General features: G+C 36.0%; 1 protein-coding gene across 3 annotated transcripts in view; it reads left to right on the forward strand.

The window, feature by feature from the left end:
* Positions 1–243: 243 nt before the first annotated feature.
* Positions 244–17,783, forward strand: part of LOC131069485 (protein OBERON 4) — a 52,957-nt gene continuing 35,417 nt past the window's right edge. Inside the window, exons 1-2 of one of the 3 annotated variants that reach the window (XM_058004936.2) lie at positions 244–3,073; positions 3,341–3,781. In XM_058004936.2, coding sequence (XP_057860919.2) covers positions 412–3,073; positions 3,341–3,363 — 2,685 coding nt within the window. In that variant the 5' untranslated portion in view covers positions 244–411 and the 3' untranslated portion in view covers positions 3,364–3,781. Of the gene's footprint in view, positions 3,074–3,340; positions 3,782–17,783 lie in introns of those variants that run through there. The other 2 variants (XM_058004935.2, XM_058004934.2) reach the window with 2 other exon arrangements.

Raw genomic sequence — 17,783 nt, forward strand, 5'->3', positions numbered from 1 at the left:
TGCATAAGTGATATGACTTATTATTATTATTAATTAATATAATAGAAACAAAGTTAAAATTTTAAAAAAATAGAAAATAACTTAATTAATTAGGAAAAACTTTCCCTTTCCCAAAAAATAAATAAATAAAAATATATAGAGTCGATGAGTCGATACTCTGCCCGGTGCCGTGTTTTTCTTCGTACTCCCTCATTTTTTATGAGAAAAGCGCGGCCGTTGACCCGACATACCCGCGAATCGCGATTATAATTTTGCGGACTTTTTGCCCACGTTCCATTTGACATTAATTTGGATTGCATTTCGTTTGGTTTTCCATGTCATCTCATTTCCCTCTCCTCTGCTCCAAATCTCAGAGCATCCTATTGTTTGAATTCTTTGATTTGCTTCTTTTGACCCGTAACACGTAGAAAGATGCAGTTTCTTAAAGGCGAGGGCGAGGGCGAGGGCGAGGGGCAGAGCCGCAGCAGCTCTAGTAGCATGTCAAGTTGGCATCCTCGCGCAGATGGAGATGGAGATGGAGACGGACATCACTTCAATATCAATATCAATATCAATATCGATGACAATGGCAATGACACGGCAGAGGCAGAGACAAAAGCAGGATGCACTGATTTCTCCCATGTTGGAGACGATTCGGGTAAGTCCTGTGATCAAATGCTTTGTTTTCATGGGGTAAAGCAGGGAATTCCCATTAGTAGGAACGGGGAACAGGTGAGAGAAGAAATGAATGGGGGTTTTCCCAAGGAGTGGAGGAATGTCAGCCAAACGGAGGTGGGCGTTTTCTCAATGAAAAAGAGGAACAACTGTGAGGCATTTGGGGATGACTCGAACAATTATGACTTGGGTTCCCAATTAAAAACTAGTAGAGAATTAGATGGTAGAAACGTGATAGAGAAATTGGAGTTCGTTCCCGATAGGTTTAACACTTTGAAATCGGGTCATATTGTTGATCTGTTTGAAGAAACGGAAATGGTGAAAAGAGATAGCTTGAGAAGTGGGCCAAGTTCAGAGAGGAAGGAAATCGATCTAGAGTTGGCGGACGGTGATTGTCCGGAAACTGCGAAGGAGATGGGGAGCGAAGAGTTGACATTGAGTTATATGTGCGATAAGTCAAAATCCTCATTCAAGGCAAATTCACAAGCTGCACTCAGAGGTAGTTTTATTGGGCCCGAGCTCAAAGATAAAGGCAAACAATCGGCTCTTTCTATGTCCAACGGTACAGAGCCTGCAGACTACAGTGGCAGGTGGCTTGAAAGGGACTTTTTACATTTGAGGACAAGTTGGGAAGAACAGAGGTCTTGTAGAATAGAAAAGGGGTTAAGCAGCAGGCATCTTCCTAGAGGAGAGCAGGCTCCCCAACTGGAATTGTGTGCAGAAGAACAAAGACAAAAGAAGCCTAAAACCGAGTGCTTTCAACTTTCTTTGGGCTTGCCAGACGTCTCAATGACTTTAGCATCACCAGACCTAAATGTGCCTCCTGCTCTACCTACTCAGACAAGAAGTATCCAATCACTGGGTCATACAAACCACACAAGGACAAGTTCATTGGGTCATACAAACCATACAAGGACAAGCTCAGATGGATTTACTACGTCTCTTGAATATTCACAGTCACATACTTTTGTTCATAATCCCAGCTGCTCTCTCACACAAAACTCTTTGGAAAATTATGAATACTCTGTTGGTAGTCACCCAGTATCTCAAGGGAATGATCAGATATCTTATGGAAATTGGCAAACCCCAAATGTAAGTGAGCAGGTTTCTCATAGGAACCATGAATCAATAGGCCAGGCACAAGAGAGGTCAAAATCTGGAAGGGACATTTCATTGTATCAGAAAGTTTTTTTGCAGAATGGAAACACGCAAGGCCAGCAAGCCTCTCAAGGTTCTTTTGGTGGGAATGACAGGGATAGGAACTTTGTTGGAAATGAAAGGATTGGGGCCGATTCTCATTCTCAGGGCAGTTATCAAAAGGCAGTACGGCAGCAAGCAAGGACCTTGGATGGGGGTCCGGGTGAAAATGATAGCAACGAAAGGCAGTTTAGTTTCCCCAGAGAAATACCTGAACAATCTAGACGAGATGCTTGGTCTTCACCATCACGGAGTGTGAGTTCCCAAGAGACAAGGTCTACACAGCAAAAGCGAATTGAGAAAGGCATGCCAAAACCAGAAGCAAACAGAGATATTTTATTTCCAAAGAACAAGCAAGTAACAGATGGAGAACAACCTGCGATGAGAGACATTTTAACAGCTGATAGGATTATTCGTGAGATTGTTTTAGAACCAATTAATATTATGGCTCAAAAACTTCAAGAACTGCCAGACAACATCCTTGATGATGCGAGGGAGTATTTACAAGATCTCATTGGGAATAATGAAAAGAGAGAGCATTTTGCTAATTTTCAGAAAATCCTTCAGAGAAGAAGCGACTTAACTTCAGATATGCTAATAAAATCTCACAGGTTTCAGTTGGAGATCTTAGTTACCCTGAAAACAGGAATTAAAACATTTTTAAGGTGTAATCATATTCCAATCTCTGAGCTAGTTGATGTCTTCCTAGATTTCAGGTGCAGAAACTTGGCCTGTAAGAGTCAATTGCCAGTGGATGACTGTGAATGTAAAGTCTGTTCTCAGAGGAGTGGGTTTTGCAGCTCATGCATGTGTCTTATTTGCTCGGAGTTTGATTGTGCATTCAATACATGTAGCTGGGTTGGCTGTGATATGTGTTTACATTGGTGTCATACTGATTGTGGTATTCGTAAATCATATATCAAACCTAGTCCCAGCTTAAAAGGAGCACCTGGGACCACTGAGATGCAGTTTCACTGCATTGCTTGTGATCATTATTCTGAGATGTTTGGGTTTGTGAAGGACGTTTTTAAGAGGTTTGCCAAGGAATGGGTAGGTGAGACTCTTGTAAAAGAGCTTGATTTTGTAAGGAGGATATTCCAAGAAAGTGAGGACCCAAGAGGAAAACAATTGCAAAGCAAGGCTGAGGAGATGCTGGTTAAACTTCAAAGTAAAAATTATGGTTCTTCAGAGGTCTGTAATTTTCTTTTGTCATTTTTTACTGGTAAGCTTCTTAAGCCTTCTCCCAAGCTTTTGAATTGCTGCTCCGATTTTATTTCAAGGCATCTAGAAGCAGTAGGAAAAAATGACGATCAAAGTAAAAGATTGTTTTTTTTTTCTCCTTCCGGTTTATTTGATGAAAACTATGTTATGTTCTTGAACCTGCTGTTGTTGCTGGAAAAAATATGCACATAAAATCTTAAAATTTGAATTCTGAGCTTAAATTCTGAAACAAAATCTAAAATTCAGTTATTTTTATTTTTCTTTTTAGGACTGAAGTCAGAAATTTCTTAAAAAGGATCTATAGTAGATGAAGAACTCCAAAATCCAAAATGGGAACCTGAATGGCACTTCATTGTAATCTGAATAGCATTTTGATTTATTATTTCTGGACGGTACATATGATAAACAAAGAAATATTCCTACAAAGGCACGAATGGCAAGCTCATGCAGAGTATCCTATAAAGACAGCATGTGCACTGCGTTTGGCCAAGTACTGTTCATTCACCAACTATTCATGTCCAACCATTCCAAGATATCCAATAGATCCCCTTCCTCTAAGGCATAAGGACTTTTTGAATAAGTTGTTTCCTTTGCATCCAGGATAATGTATGCTTCAAACACCCTTATTATGGCAAGATCCTCTGCAATTCCTGATGATGAATGTATTGCATTGCTATTTATTAATATTTGTAACTCTATATGATACTTATGATTTTTTGTAACTCAAAACTCTTTACTCTGTGTAACTATAACAAAATAACTTAAAAACTCCTATAAGAAGATAATTTGTAACTCCTTTCTTATGATGTCTACAGCAAGATTCTTTCTTATTCCTATGACTTGCATGTTGGAATGCTCTATATAATACAAGCAAAAATTAAAGTCTATTTTCACCCTAAATATATCTAAGATGACAATAAAATGCTTTTGAAACAAAAATGGGCATATATAATAAGAATAAAATTTAAACCACCAAGTCCAAACAGTCACAATGTAATGGTAAAGAGGGGAAAACTCTTTGAGATTAATCTAGTTTCTAATTCCTATTATGCAATAAGTTAACCCATATTTTGGAGGATATTTCATAGAGGTTGCAGATAGCCATATGAATGTTTGGGGTGCTTGGAGACCGGGGTGAAACGTTCCTGTATAGTCCTCCAGAAAAGCAGAAAATGGGATGTCCAGAGGCACCCACTGAATTTGAGCAATGTTACCCTTTTTATGAAAGTCCAAGGGGACATCAGGCAGTTCAGAAAACAGAAAAAAAACAAAAAACCAATGTCATTGAGAACAAGACCTTTAGCGGGGTTTGCCTTATAGTAGAATTCCTAAATTATGTGTGTTTTTGGTTCTTTAAAATACAACAAATGGAGATCTATCTTAATTAGCTGCAAAACCATCTGTCTTGCTCTTGCATTCACACTATATTTTTATTTTTTGCTTGCCCTCCTTGCTTAAGTGTTTGTTTATAGCATGTCTTCTGTGTTGGGACTAAATCACTATTTTAAGGAAGGGTAGTAACAAGTTTCAGAAATTGGCAGTTAATGCATCTGACAAGTGGGTGATTGATAATTGAGTGTTTGATTACATTATTTTTATGTTTTAATATGTATTGTAATTTATAAATTTAAATATAAAATTTTAAATGTAAGTTTAATAGCTGCCTTTGTTCTCCCCTTGCTGTCTTTAAAATCCAGATTTTATGTGCCATCCCCAAAACTACATCCCCTTGCTCCATTGTTCTCAAAACTTGGAGAAACGTTGGTTGCATAGTTTTTAAATATCAACAACCAAGGTTGTGATGAATTGAAACTAGTGTACATTTAACCTAAGGAAAAAACCATAAAATTTAGTCCTTAAATATCTACATTTGTAGAAACATATTAATATAGACACTAGATGCATTTCAAGGGGGATATCATCTTGTTATTTGTTGTTATCAATATAGGAGACAATTATCACAGTCCGAGATTTTATTCACATTAAATTTGATGAATGCGTTCCACATATTGATATAGTAGTCAAAGTGATACAACATGCTTTATTTAAGAGTTTTCTTATTTTGTAAAGTCATTAATTTCCTCGTAAACATTATTGATTTATTCGCTATTAGTAGAAAGAGATTGAAACCCTTTTAACAAATGACACTTATCCATTGTTTACAACCTATCTCAATGTTATTTGTCATATTAGTACAAAACTCAGTTGTATTTTATTCTTCTGATATGTAATAAGGAAGAATGTTAAGGTTTGATATTTATAATAATTAGCAAAGGTTAGGTATATTTTAGTGAGTGATAGGAATTACGCAACATCTAATTTGTGTCATATTTCAAAAATAATAGTTCAAAGGTTCTATATGATAGATTCAAAGTTACACATGCAGAGCCATATTCAGTCATCAAGATATTCATTCATTGTGAATAACTCCACAAACTAGTCTGAAAATTAGAATTTCACATTCATCTTGCCAGTGGCAACAAGGCAGCTCATTTAAATAAAAAGTGTCACAGAGACAATTTTCCACATGAAAGAACGCTTAAAATCAAAATATTTCAAAACAGTATCCCTGTAAGAAACACACATAACAAAGAGGGACTCAGTGCAGGCAGGCAAAATGCAATCTCAGGATAACAGCACATGCATCTGCAGCCTCAATTTTAGACAAGTAATCACAATTTACAGCCTTCTTAAAGTTAGTTCTAAGATCATAGCCATATGTTGATTTGAAAAGTTCAAAGCAATCTCTTAGATATACTGAATAAACCACAAGAAACTTGTTCAAAATTTCTTTTATCACAGCTGACTACCATACAAAAAGTCAGTTCTACCTCTAGTTCACAGAATCATAATCCTTGATGTAAGAACATCCTAGGGGTTGAGCAATATTGCATCATTGAATAAGAATATGCACTGTTTTGGTTAGTCTGCACAGTGGATTAATAGGAGTCTTTTGGTTTGAAATGCGCATTGTGCGTTTTGGTGCACAGTTTTGGTTGTGTGTGTTTAGAAGCTTGCTGCTTGAGTAATCTACAACGTTACTGTGAAAGCCATTGGTTGCGACTTCCACACGGGGCATAAAGGCTGAAGCGGGCTTTTGCCTTTGTAAATATAGAGTGAACTCTCATGGAACTGGACAGAATGGATTGTGTCATCAAGGTGTTGTGTGTTAGTGCACAAGCTTAGGGAAGCCATATAGATCTAGTTACACATTGGAGGTTGGATATATTGAAAAGCTATTCATTGGCTGATATAGAGAAAATGACAAGCACTCTTTTCTTGATAAGTCAGATTCTCTAGAATGGTTATAAGTATTTGAATGTCATTCTGAAGTGTACAGAAACATGAAGGAATTTGAAGAATCACAGGATGGAAGCAAAATGTCAAGTTTCTTGAAGCTTTGATTACATATGTGTGGTGTGGGAAGGACCTTTCAATTCCCACATTTGTGGGAAAATTCCTTTTGTAGAGGTTACTGAAGTTGGGCTGAAGTCTTAAGCCAAGTGCAAGAAACTGAACTGCTCCGAATGCATTGTTGGAGTTGGAGCTCGGGGCGAGAATGTAGTGATTCATAGGCATGGTTAGTCGTGTAAAAGGGTTTAGATTGTATCATAGAAAGTCTTTGTGAGTAGGCTGAATATTCATTGGGATAGGTAGCATATGTTGGCTAGGTTCCTTACAATTTTGGAGTGGCCCATAAGATGTGTAAATCTTTTGCAAACAATAGAGAGTATTTTCTTGATTGTTCATTGTTCTTCCTTGTTCTTGTGCTTTCACTATGTAAGTTTGAGCAACTATTAGCCAATTGCTTATTTGACCTGCTTGCAGTCTGTGTCAAATGGCACCAGAATAGGAGTCGGTTCCTGTGAGTGAGAGTTGTGCTGGCTCCATAACATAGTGCATCTGTGCATGTTTCACATTACAAGTGGTCTAGAAGGGATAATGGTCCATAAAAGAAGAAGAGGATCAGGAAAGAATAGAGTGGGAATAGTTCTTCACATTGTAGACCTTGCCAGGATGTTGAGATCTCTTTAGTCAAGGTTTAATGTCATGAAGACTATGCAGAGTGGAGTAGTTGTGACAGAGAATGTTAATGAGGACTAGAGAGAAGATATGGTTGGCACCAAACAAATAGACCTTGACTTTGAAGAGGAAGTCACTACAAAAGATAGGCTGGCAAGAGTCATCTGAAGTCTGGATACAAACCAAGGTTTGATCTCCCAAACTTCTAAGGTAGCCTAAATTTAGAAGAATTATAGATATGACAACCCGAGTTGGAGAAATATTACGAGTTTGAATCAATCGAGGACCCCTGAAGCATCAAGTATCGAGCACAAGGTTGAAGGGACATATTGCATTATGGTACTATGTGCAAAGTGAACACATCTAAGAAATACAAGAAAGTGATTGTAGACTGGAATTGCATGGTCAGGAAACCCAAGGGTAAGTTCGTGCTGTTATACTGTACAATGGACCTTTTCAAGAAGGTCCAAAATTTTTGCTATGAACCATCATAAAAGAATATAGAGAGGAATTTAATAGACTTAGCAGACAGGTTTTTTTCATGGAAAAAATGAGAAGTTTCTAGATATGTCAATGAGTTGCACATTTCAATTCAAGATGAAATATGTTTCCTTAAAAGTTAATTTACATTTTGTAGAAGAGGCCTATCGAATAGTGTTAAGAGTAAGGAAATCTTGTAGACAACTCTGGCAAGAGCAAAGGGCAAAGGAATAAATTGGAAGACACATGTACATGTAGAAAGAAGTTTTGGAAACAAGTTTTGCACAGAGCTGAATTGGTGAGTATATTTCAAGTTGTAGAGGAAGAGGGGGCTGTAGAGGAGGTGGCTTCAAAGGGATCTACTATAGATGTGGATAGGTAGGTTATAGAGCATATGATTGTCTAAAAGTCAATCAAGAGCAACAATGTTTGGAAAAGTGAGTACATGTCTTATAGGATGCAAGCTAAAGTGTTAGATCTCTTGAATTTTTAGTTATAGATGTGTTGTGTGACAATGACCTTAAAGTTTCCACATTTGTTGTGCAAGAAGTTGAAGTGCTGTAGATAAATTGCTAGAGTTAAAGTGTGGTTCACAAGCATAGTTGGGCTTGTAAAGGGCTTAGATTGTATTGCAGAGCTTTTGCAAGTAGCCTAAATATTCATTGGGCTAGGTAGTTTAGGCTGTCATGTCCCCTTTTATGGATTGAAATAATTAATAATTTTATTTAAAGCTGGGCTGACAATTTCTAATTTTAAGGGGAACTTAATAATATTATTTTAATTAAAATAAAAGGTGTTTGTAAACATTAGTACAAAATAAAAGTCTTTTAAATACTGAAAATGAAAACAATTCGAAAAGGTCTATTGAGGAGGCACTATATTCGTTTGATTTCATTCAGGTTAAATTTTGCATCCAATATTCAGATTTGAGCAGTTTGTTCAATCTAGGGCATCCAAGGATGAAAACCTGTGGTTTGTTTGGGGTTTGAGAGGATGAAAATGCTCTTGAACTCCACATTTTGGATCAAGGATGAAGACTCTTGTTCCAATTTTGGGTGATTGTTTATGGGAATCACAATTGCGCTGATTTCTGAAGGATTTGCAGTTTGCTACAGTGCTGCTACTCTTTTTTGCAAACAAATATCATCATTTCATCATGGCATCTTTGAAGGTTGTAAATATTAAGTTTCAATTTTCTGGTGGATTTTGGACATCACTAGGAGCTGAATCTGAGTTACCTTGCCTGAGTGCCACATTGAGGAAGTAAAATTCACACATTTAGGGCACTTTATCAGTCGAACCAGCTGATGCATTCATCTCTCGGTCATCACTTAATGTGTCAAGGGTGATCACATCTGTTGAAGGAGGAAATTGAGAACTTGTCTATTGTTTGCAGCATCCATGACATGCTTGTTACACCATAATCTGCCCAGTAGGCAGGGATATGAGTACTTATGGGAGTGGTTGTACCATATTCTGTCCAGATCACAGGAATACCAGCAAATGTTGAAGTGGCTTTTTCATTTCTACCTAGATCACAGGTTAGCAGCTGCTGTAGCAATCGTCTAAGGTGCTGCCTTGGATTCCAAGCATATCAACTGTGATCCTTAGTAGCTCATCAAATAAAATGTAAGTTTCTAGATTATGCTTTATAGAAAATAAAAGGGTTGTCACCTCTGTGGCTGTCATATAACATTGTTTTTCGATATGTTAAATATGTCAATAATGAATACCATGATATGAGGATATTCCAAATGGTTATATTTACTGTAGTCATTTTTTATTTCCTATTACTCACAAGCTGGGCCGTGGAATTGAGTTTATATTGATGTTCTTGATCATTGAAACATTTCAGCTCCGAGATTATATTGCACCCCAGGGTTTATACCCAGACACACAAACATTTATAATTGTTAAAATTTGTTTCAGATTCATCATCTGAAATGATATTTCAATATTTGAAGGTTTGATCAAAGCATTTATAGCTATTTGTTTTCAACTTCAATCTGCTGTTCCACTTTATTTTGGTTGTCAAAATTCAGGAAATACAAAATAAAGTAAATAAATCAAAATCCAAAAAGGAAACATTTCATGGGCTGACTGGTGCAAATCTTTTACATATAAAATAGATTGTGTATTTTTCTGATTCTTTTTTGTTCTTCCTTTTTTGTCTGTGCTTTTGTTGTGTGACTGTAGGCAACTGTTAGCCACTTGTTCAGTTGATCTACTTGCAGCTTGTTTTAAACCCCATTTATCCTAACCATAAGAATGGCTATTGAATCTAATCATGACCCTAATGGGTTTATGATATTGACAAAGTAATCCTTTTGCTTTGCATGCGTTCTTCCTTTTCACAACTGGAGGATCAAGCATGGAACTAGGGCAGACATACAAGTTCTTGCACACACACACACACTCACACTAAACAACAAGTGTAATATTGTACCAGTTTGCATACATTATAATCAATTGTGGCTCATATCGGCGATGGTCACTGTATATTTGTAATGGATATAGTTCAGAGCTATCAGATTTCCATAATCCATTCAATTAATGTATACAATTTCTGGATTTCTGGATTTAATGGTTAAAACATTTATACACAATCCAATCCAGAAATTGTATACATTAATGGATATAGTTGCCTTTAACTATAAGTTGGTCTTTCCCAAGCCAATCCTTACCTTTGCTTAAAGGTCATTTTCATTAGTTGTAGTAATGTAGCCTTATCTTGTCTTCTTCCAGCACACATTACAACCTGTGATGTTACCTATTTATTGCAACATAATATAAGTTAAATAGTTACAAAATTCATTAATCATCACATGCTTTAGAACAACCATGTCACCTAGGTGTACACATACATGTTGTTTCTAGTATTTCTAGCTAATTGTTTGTAGTTTGATCATTTAGCTAATTACTGAAATACCCAAATAGTTGAATCCACAATTCAACATAATTACCTTACTTTAGTAGGCCTAGTAGCTACCAAGGTCAAACCATGGTTTTGATACCAATATGTAGCATTCCTCTTGAGCCACTAGAAATCTACCTAAAAACTAGACTTAATCCGTTTTGAACTAATTGCATCTGGTTTAACAACTTGTAATAATTTTATTTCTTCTTAATTCCTTGAGTATTATTTAAAGGTTCAACCCTAACTATTCTAGCCTCCCCTTTCTCAAATTATCCAAAAGTTACAATAAATTGGATCTGGTTTTTGCGATTCACAAAATTTGGTTTAAAGCACAAGATTGAGCTTGTCAACCCGCTCCTGATACATTGAGCACTTTAGGTTTTAACAACTCCATTGCTAAGTTGAGGGGTTTTTACATTAGATGGCAGGTAGGTGATCAAGCTTATTCTTAAACCCATAATACTCAACTTCGATTAATCTTGGTATCAATAACCTAGGTTGCTTTATCCAAAATAATTGAACTTTGATTGTTCTTTTTAACAGGCACTACCATTAACTTATTTTTTTGACTACTTTATTAGGTGACGGGCTTAGATTTCAAAATTTAACTCAAATTAATATGTAGGTTAATCTCATGGTTAGCTCTATCATCAATTGTTATATCTCCGAAGCCCAAATTGGATGTGAGGGATTACGTGAGCACAATATCACATTCAAATCCAATTTATAACCTAGATGTGAGGATTCCATTCATCTTGTTTACTAATGTTTATTAATTGGGTTGCTATTGCCCTTTTTAAAAATCTAGTAGATATGATCATTTCTTCAATTGGGTATATTGTAGGGTTTGGTTACCAAGTAAATGAGTTACCAAAATGTGTTTTTTGGCTGCAAGGAGTAAAATGGACCCAAGGACATTGTTAAATTTAATAATGAGTTTCAAACTTGACTTCATAGTCTAAACAAGTTACATTGGGGACACAAACCTTGAAGGCATTATAAAATCAAAAAACCCTAGTTTACACTTACCTTAGTCTACCTATCACTAGTTATTGACATGAAGAATGTTTTCAGCAATAACCAATTCTCTAGAATGAAAATCAGGTGCGAAAATCCTATTAGATGCGATAAAATCTTATAGTCCAATTAAATCTCCTAGGTCTTAACTTAAACCAAATTAACTTGTTCCGATGATGTCCACCACATTCATTGGATGTGATAATATGATAAAACTTGGTTTTATTAGAGATGGGATGCATATTGGCGACAAAAGCTTTGTTGCAAGGGAAAATATGTGCAATAAGTGTTGTGGAGCTGATAAAGATTTAAACCAATTTGAATTCTGAGCTTGGTTTTGTAAGTCTTAATAGAGCAAAGAAACGTTCTAGGAGTTCAAAGTTGTGTGGTGGAAATGTTGGCAGGAATTAATTCTTAGGCACAATTTAATTAGGTTTAAATATAATGCAAAGGGAATACTGGATTTTGATTTAAATGGAGGTTCCTAGGGAATAATGGATTTGAACTTAGTTTGGTTTGTGGTCCGTGTTGTCCTCATTTTTTGAAATTAAAAGATGAAGACAACCCTTATGAATTTTCTTCTTAAAATTCATATTTTTTATTCTCCCTAGGCACATTTTACGAGATGATTTCTTTTGTAATATGTCTGCCTAGTCTTATGTGTGAGTTTTGGTCATTTTTGTCCTGATTTCAGTTGATTTTTGTTATTATTTTTGCCCTTTTTAGTGCAATTTCGGGTTTTGAACTTGCCATTACAAGTAAGGGGAACTTTTTCAAGGTATTGCAAGTTATTTTGCTTACTTGCAATCTGGTCTCTAAGACCCGATTACAAGTATGTAAAGCTTTTGAGTGTTTGTTTTAAATGGATTCAAGGCTTGTGGTTGGGGTTCTAAAACCTGACTACGAGTAAGTGTCTCTTGCCATGCCTTTTTAAAATATATTACTTGTAGTCGGGTTTTAAATACTCTATTACAAGTGAGTTATTCAATATTGAAGAAGGCATTTTTCTTGTTCTTGTATTGGGTATCTCAAAACCCGAACTCCTCTACTTGCATCTTAATCCGCACGAAGTAAGGAGAGGTTTGTTTTTGCATTTGGAAAGGACTCTACTTCCTTTACCTATATGAACCTTGGAGGAGATTTGTTTTTGCTTTCTTTTGCTGTGTGGAAGATCTCGTTTGGGTGTGTGCATTTCTTTTCATTTTCGTTGAGGTAAGTGTTTGTTTTCGACATTTTTTGTTTCTTTCCTTTTATATTTTCATGGTGTGTTTTTGGGATTTCCTTCCCTTGGTTCGCATTTGTATGCTGATGGTCTTTGAAATCTGAAGTGTCTTTTCTTGTGCTTAGCCGTTGAATGTCCATGTCCTTGGGTTTTGTTGCTAGTGCTTTGCAAGCGTATGAAGCTTGCAATCGGGTCTTTAGAATCTTATGGCAAGTATTTCATTCACTTGCTATAATTGCTATCTTTCCCATTGTCATAAGCTTATCTTTCCATTGCAAACTTATATTTTCAAGAAGAACATTCACTTGCAATCAGGTCTTTAGAACCCAATTGCGAGCTCTTTTTACCATTGCAAATCTTATTTACTTGCAACTAGGTCCTAGAGACCCGATTAGAGGTGCCAAGTTTTATGTTTTTCCCCCATTTTGCCTTAAAGATGCATTTCAGGTTTCCATAGCATGGTTGCAAGTTTTTAATCTTCCCTTTGCAATTACAAAATACTACTTGCAACTGGGTCTCTAAGATTCGATTGCAAATCTTTTACTACCATGTGTTTATGTTTACTTGCAATCGGGTCTTGGAAACCCGATTGCAAGTAGTTTCCAAATATTCAAGAATTGCTCACTTACTACCAAATTCCCAAGTTCTGATTTCAAAGGCAAACAATGAAGACTTTTCCCATTCATTTGCAAGCGATACACACTTGCAATAAGGTCTCCAAGACTCAATTACAAGTGCGAACTATATCATTCCGTTGGTCATTCCTTCAAACTTGTTGACTTGCATTCGAGTCTCAGAGACCTGATTGCAAACAAAATTTCTATCATTGCTAGCAAAACACATATCCTAAGCTTGCTTTACTTAACTTGTAGTTCATCTCTCAAGATTTTAATTCTACCCTTGTCATTGACCAAGTCTTATCCACAAAACATCTTTTGAGTTTGCCTCTTCTCTTTCTTAATAAATATCCAAACAAGTCTAGGTTTGAGCATTGATTTTCCAAGTTTTGGTATCATAGCATCCCCAATAGCTTTTGAAGATGTTTTGACTCTTGAGCTTTCACCACAATGTTGCAGATTCCTGTTCAATGACAAAAGAATTGGCATCTCCTTCCAACAAGAAGATGAAATACAAATATGATAAATATCAAAACGAGATTGCTCCTTCTCAAGTGAGCTCTCCTATTGATGAGTTCAAGGATACAAAGATTGGACATGTTGACATGTTTGAGTTTCTTTAAAGGGCAGAGGGATCACCAACCCATGGCATGCAATTGCTCTTGAATAGTCACATCCATTTGGTTTCCACTTTCCTAGTGTCTGCCTTGGAGCCAAAATTTGTACTTGCATGCGTTGCTCATTTTGATAGAGGGTGTTGTTGGTGTGCGTTTTATTACCCACCGAACACAAAATAAAATGTCCAAAGACACTCTATCCTCTCTTGAACAAAATCATCGCATATGCTAAGATTGCGAGAAGATCATATGGCGATTCCAAGGTTTCTTTTGTCAGGTCTTGATGTGTGGATAAGCTCAATGGGCATTGTAATATGCTGGTAGTACACAAAGGGACTTATGCTTGGCTCGTTCAATTCACAATAAAGGTCTAGACAATGAAGCTCTATCATTTGGGTCTTGGATCATGGACTGAATGAAAACTGAAAAAGAGATAAAGGTTTAGAAGTTATAATCTATTCCTAAGAATTCAAGAGACTGTATTGAATAGGTGAAACCAATAACCACGCTTTGCCTCACCACGCTGGGGACAACTACACAAAGTGGGTGCAATCTTCAAAGGGGTGTGCTTATGATTTTCAGGTCTTGAATAACTACCATCAAATCGAACAATATTTATCTAGACAAAAGTTAAGCATCCACAAAGTAAGTTCAGACTAACTTTACACAATGAACAAAAATCATTTGTTCATCAAAAGTATGAGCGGAAGATTCACCACAAATCAATACTTATCAGATCTTGCATTCGTTTAATATACACGAACTAAAATCTAAACTATGATGAGGGATAAGAACCATGCAAACTCCAAAATAAGAGAAGTAATCACCATCAATTCAAACAATGCATTACTTATTACTTTGGCAGTCATAAACAACAATTTTCTTATCTCAACATGTTTTGCAACATGCTCCCATTTTTTACAAATGAGGGGTGAGCTCAATTTATAGGCTCTTCAATTACAATTCAATGGCCAAGATTGATTTTGAATCAATGACCGAGATTACAAAATGAAACCCTAATTAGGGTTTGTTACAACTAGCTACCTCTCGACCAATGAGAAAATTACATTTGGGGACACTTGTCCTTCTTGCTAAATATAAACCAATAATAAAATAGAAGGTTGTTGCATTGTGGAGTGTCCCTTCTAGAAGCCTCCGTGGATAAGTCAGGTTCAATGAACCTGGGCATGTTGACTGAAAAATAATTGAATGAATGATTCAATAATCGGATGATTACATTGAACGATATACACACGTATATAAAGAGGTTACAAGACGATGTTCTATAAATAGAAGTAGTCGTTAAAGTGAAATCAAAAAAGCTAAAAAGCTTAAAAGGCTAAATAATAAAAAGCTAACTTAACAAGCTAAATAAGTCGACAACTAAGATGACTGCTAAAAATAGAAGATGGCCATTATAGAAGATATTAATATTATTTTAACACCCTCCCTAATGGTCATCGTACTCAATACCCTACAGAAGACATTGCAGGTGTTATGATCACAAATGCAAAGACCATTTGCTGCTATGGAGACCCTCCTAGGATCTACAAAATGTAAATGACCAAGAGTACCAAAAGCCATCCAAGTTAATGTAGCCTTCACACGTGAATTAGAGATCTAGCACACACAAATTACTGAAGCCTGAAACCATGATTTTGAGGAAAAAATCAGCAAACCCTTTTGCAGAAGAGTACTGAGCACTGTTTGCTCCAGCAACTCCTAAGCAGATTGCAAGATACCACGGTTTCAGATGTTCGCCTTGACAGTGCGACCCAAAACTGATTGCAACAAAGCTCGATTTTTGAGGAGAAAAATCGATCAAAACCAGAGAACTTCACGAATCACAAATCCCAGGCGAACTTCGCGTATTACAAATGATTTTTGAGGAAAAATCGTAAAAACCAGCAAACAATTTTTGAAGAAAAAATCGTGAAAACCTAAAAATCCCACGCAAGCTTTGTGGATGACATAATAATTTTTAAGGAAAAAATTCTAAACCCTGCGAACAATTTTTGAGGAAAAAAAAAGTGAAAGCCAACCAAACATGAAATTTGCCTATCACAAAGCATAGAAGGCTGACTCCTCTCTAGAATGCTCTGCAACATGAGCCTGCTCCTGTTCTTGAGACCCTCCCAGCCTAGATTGCACGGATGCCAACAATTTCTTGCAATCTTTCTTCATATGGCCAAACTGGTGACAATAGTTACATTGTACACTTTTCTTCTTTGAAGACTGCGAATATTGACCTTGCCCCTTCTGCTGGAAGGACTGACCTTTACCCTTGTTCTTATCCAAAACTGTAGCTGTGAAGGCCTATTCAGTGGACGAACTAGCGTTGCTTCCAAACTGCTGCTTCCATCGATCCTGCTGTAGAAGCTTGTTGCAGTGATCAGAAAACTTCAGATCAACACTAGTAGATGAGATATTGAGAGTATAAATGAAATGCTCGTACGATCTGGGAAGACTTTTCAGCATGATCACTACCATATCCTCTTCCACCATGGTTCGGCCTATAGCTTCCAACTGTCACGGATCTCCTTGATCTTCGTGAGATGTGCTTGGATAGAAGACTTCTCATCCATCATGATACAAAACAACATATTCTTTAGAAAGAAAGCAAGAGACAGAAGAATCTAATTTAAAAAAAATTAGAATAGAAGCAACTGCTGAAAAAAACTGAAACCCTGGAGGAGAATTCTGGCACGAATTCCAAGGCCTGAATTTTGAGGTTTGGAAGAAACCCAAAAATTAAAATTTTCTGCAAACTTAAAAACTGAAAATTTTCCTGAAAAATAATCATAAAAAATAATCATAAAAAATAAAAATTTGCAAAAAATAAAAAAATACTTCTTGGTTTTGTTTTTTTTTTTGAAAAAAAAATAGAAAAATATAGACGATTTTTTTCCAAAAAAAATGCAAAAAAAAGGGGCAGAAACCCTAGGTCGGATGTACAGCAAAATAGCGCCCAAAAGACACCAAAAATCCCGACGTCCACAGAATTAATAGAAATGTAGACTATTTTTAAATTCCAAGGCAAATTTGTTGGCACAAAATTTTAGGCACGGAAAACGAGGCACCCCCAAAAAACTGAGACCAACCTTAGAAAAGATCTCGAAAAACCCATCAAGAATTTGAAATCAGAATGTAGATCTAATGGCTCAAAAATTGAGGCATGAAAAACGATGCACACAGAAATATGACGACGACCCAGTTGAGGTCTCGAAAAACCTACCAAGAATTTGCAACCAAAATAAAATTTTGACTTGAACTGAAGGGTCAAAACCCTAGTCGAAAATTGTAGAAACCCTAGGAAAATTTTCAACTTGCAAAAAAAAAAAATCCACCCAGGAAGAGAAAAAGAACTTGCTCTTTTTTTAAAAAAAAAAGTAGTTTTAAAAAAATCTCTTCAATAAAAAACTTCAAAAAATTTTAATAACAAAAACTTTCAAATTTTTTAATTTCCATGCTCTGATACCATGAAAAATAATTGAGTGAATGATTCAATAATTGGATGATTACATTGATGATATACACATGTATATAAAGAGGTTACAAGACGATGTTCTATAAATAGAACTAGTCGTTAAAGTGAAACCAAATAAGCTAAAAAGCTTAAAAAGCTAAATATAGCTTAAAAGACTAAATAATAAAAAACTAACTTAACAAGCTAAATAAGTCAACTTAAAAGCTAAATAGCTAAATAAGTCGACAACTAAGATGACTGCTAAAAATAGAAGATGACCATTATAGAAGATATTAATATTATTTTAACATTGACTTGGAACAATCTGATTGATTGGAAGATGATGAGGCGC

This window comes from Cryptomeria japonica, chromosome 11, assembly GCF_030272615.1.
Source record: "Cryptomeria japonica chromosome 11, Sugi_1.0, whole genome shotgun sequence".
In the NCBI taxonomy this organism is placed as follows: domain Eukaryota; kingdom Viridiplantae; phylum Streptophyta; class Pinopsida; order Cupressales; family Cupressaceae; genus Cryptomeria; species Cryptomeria japonica.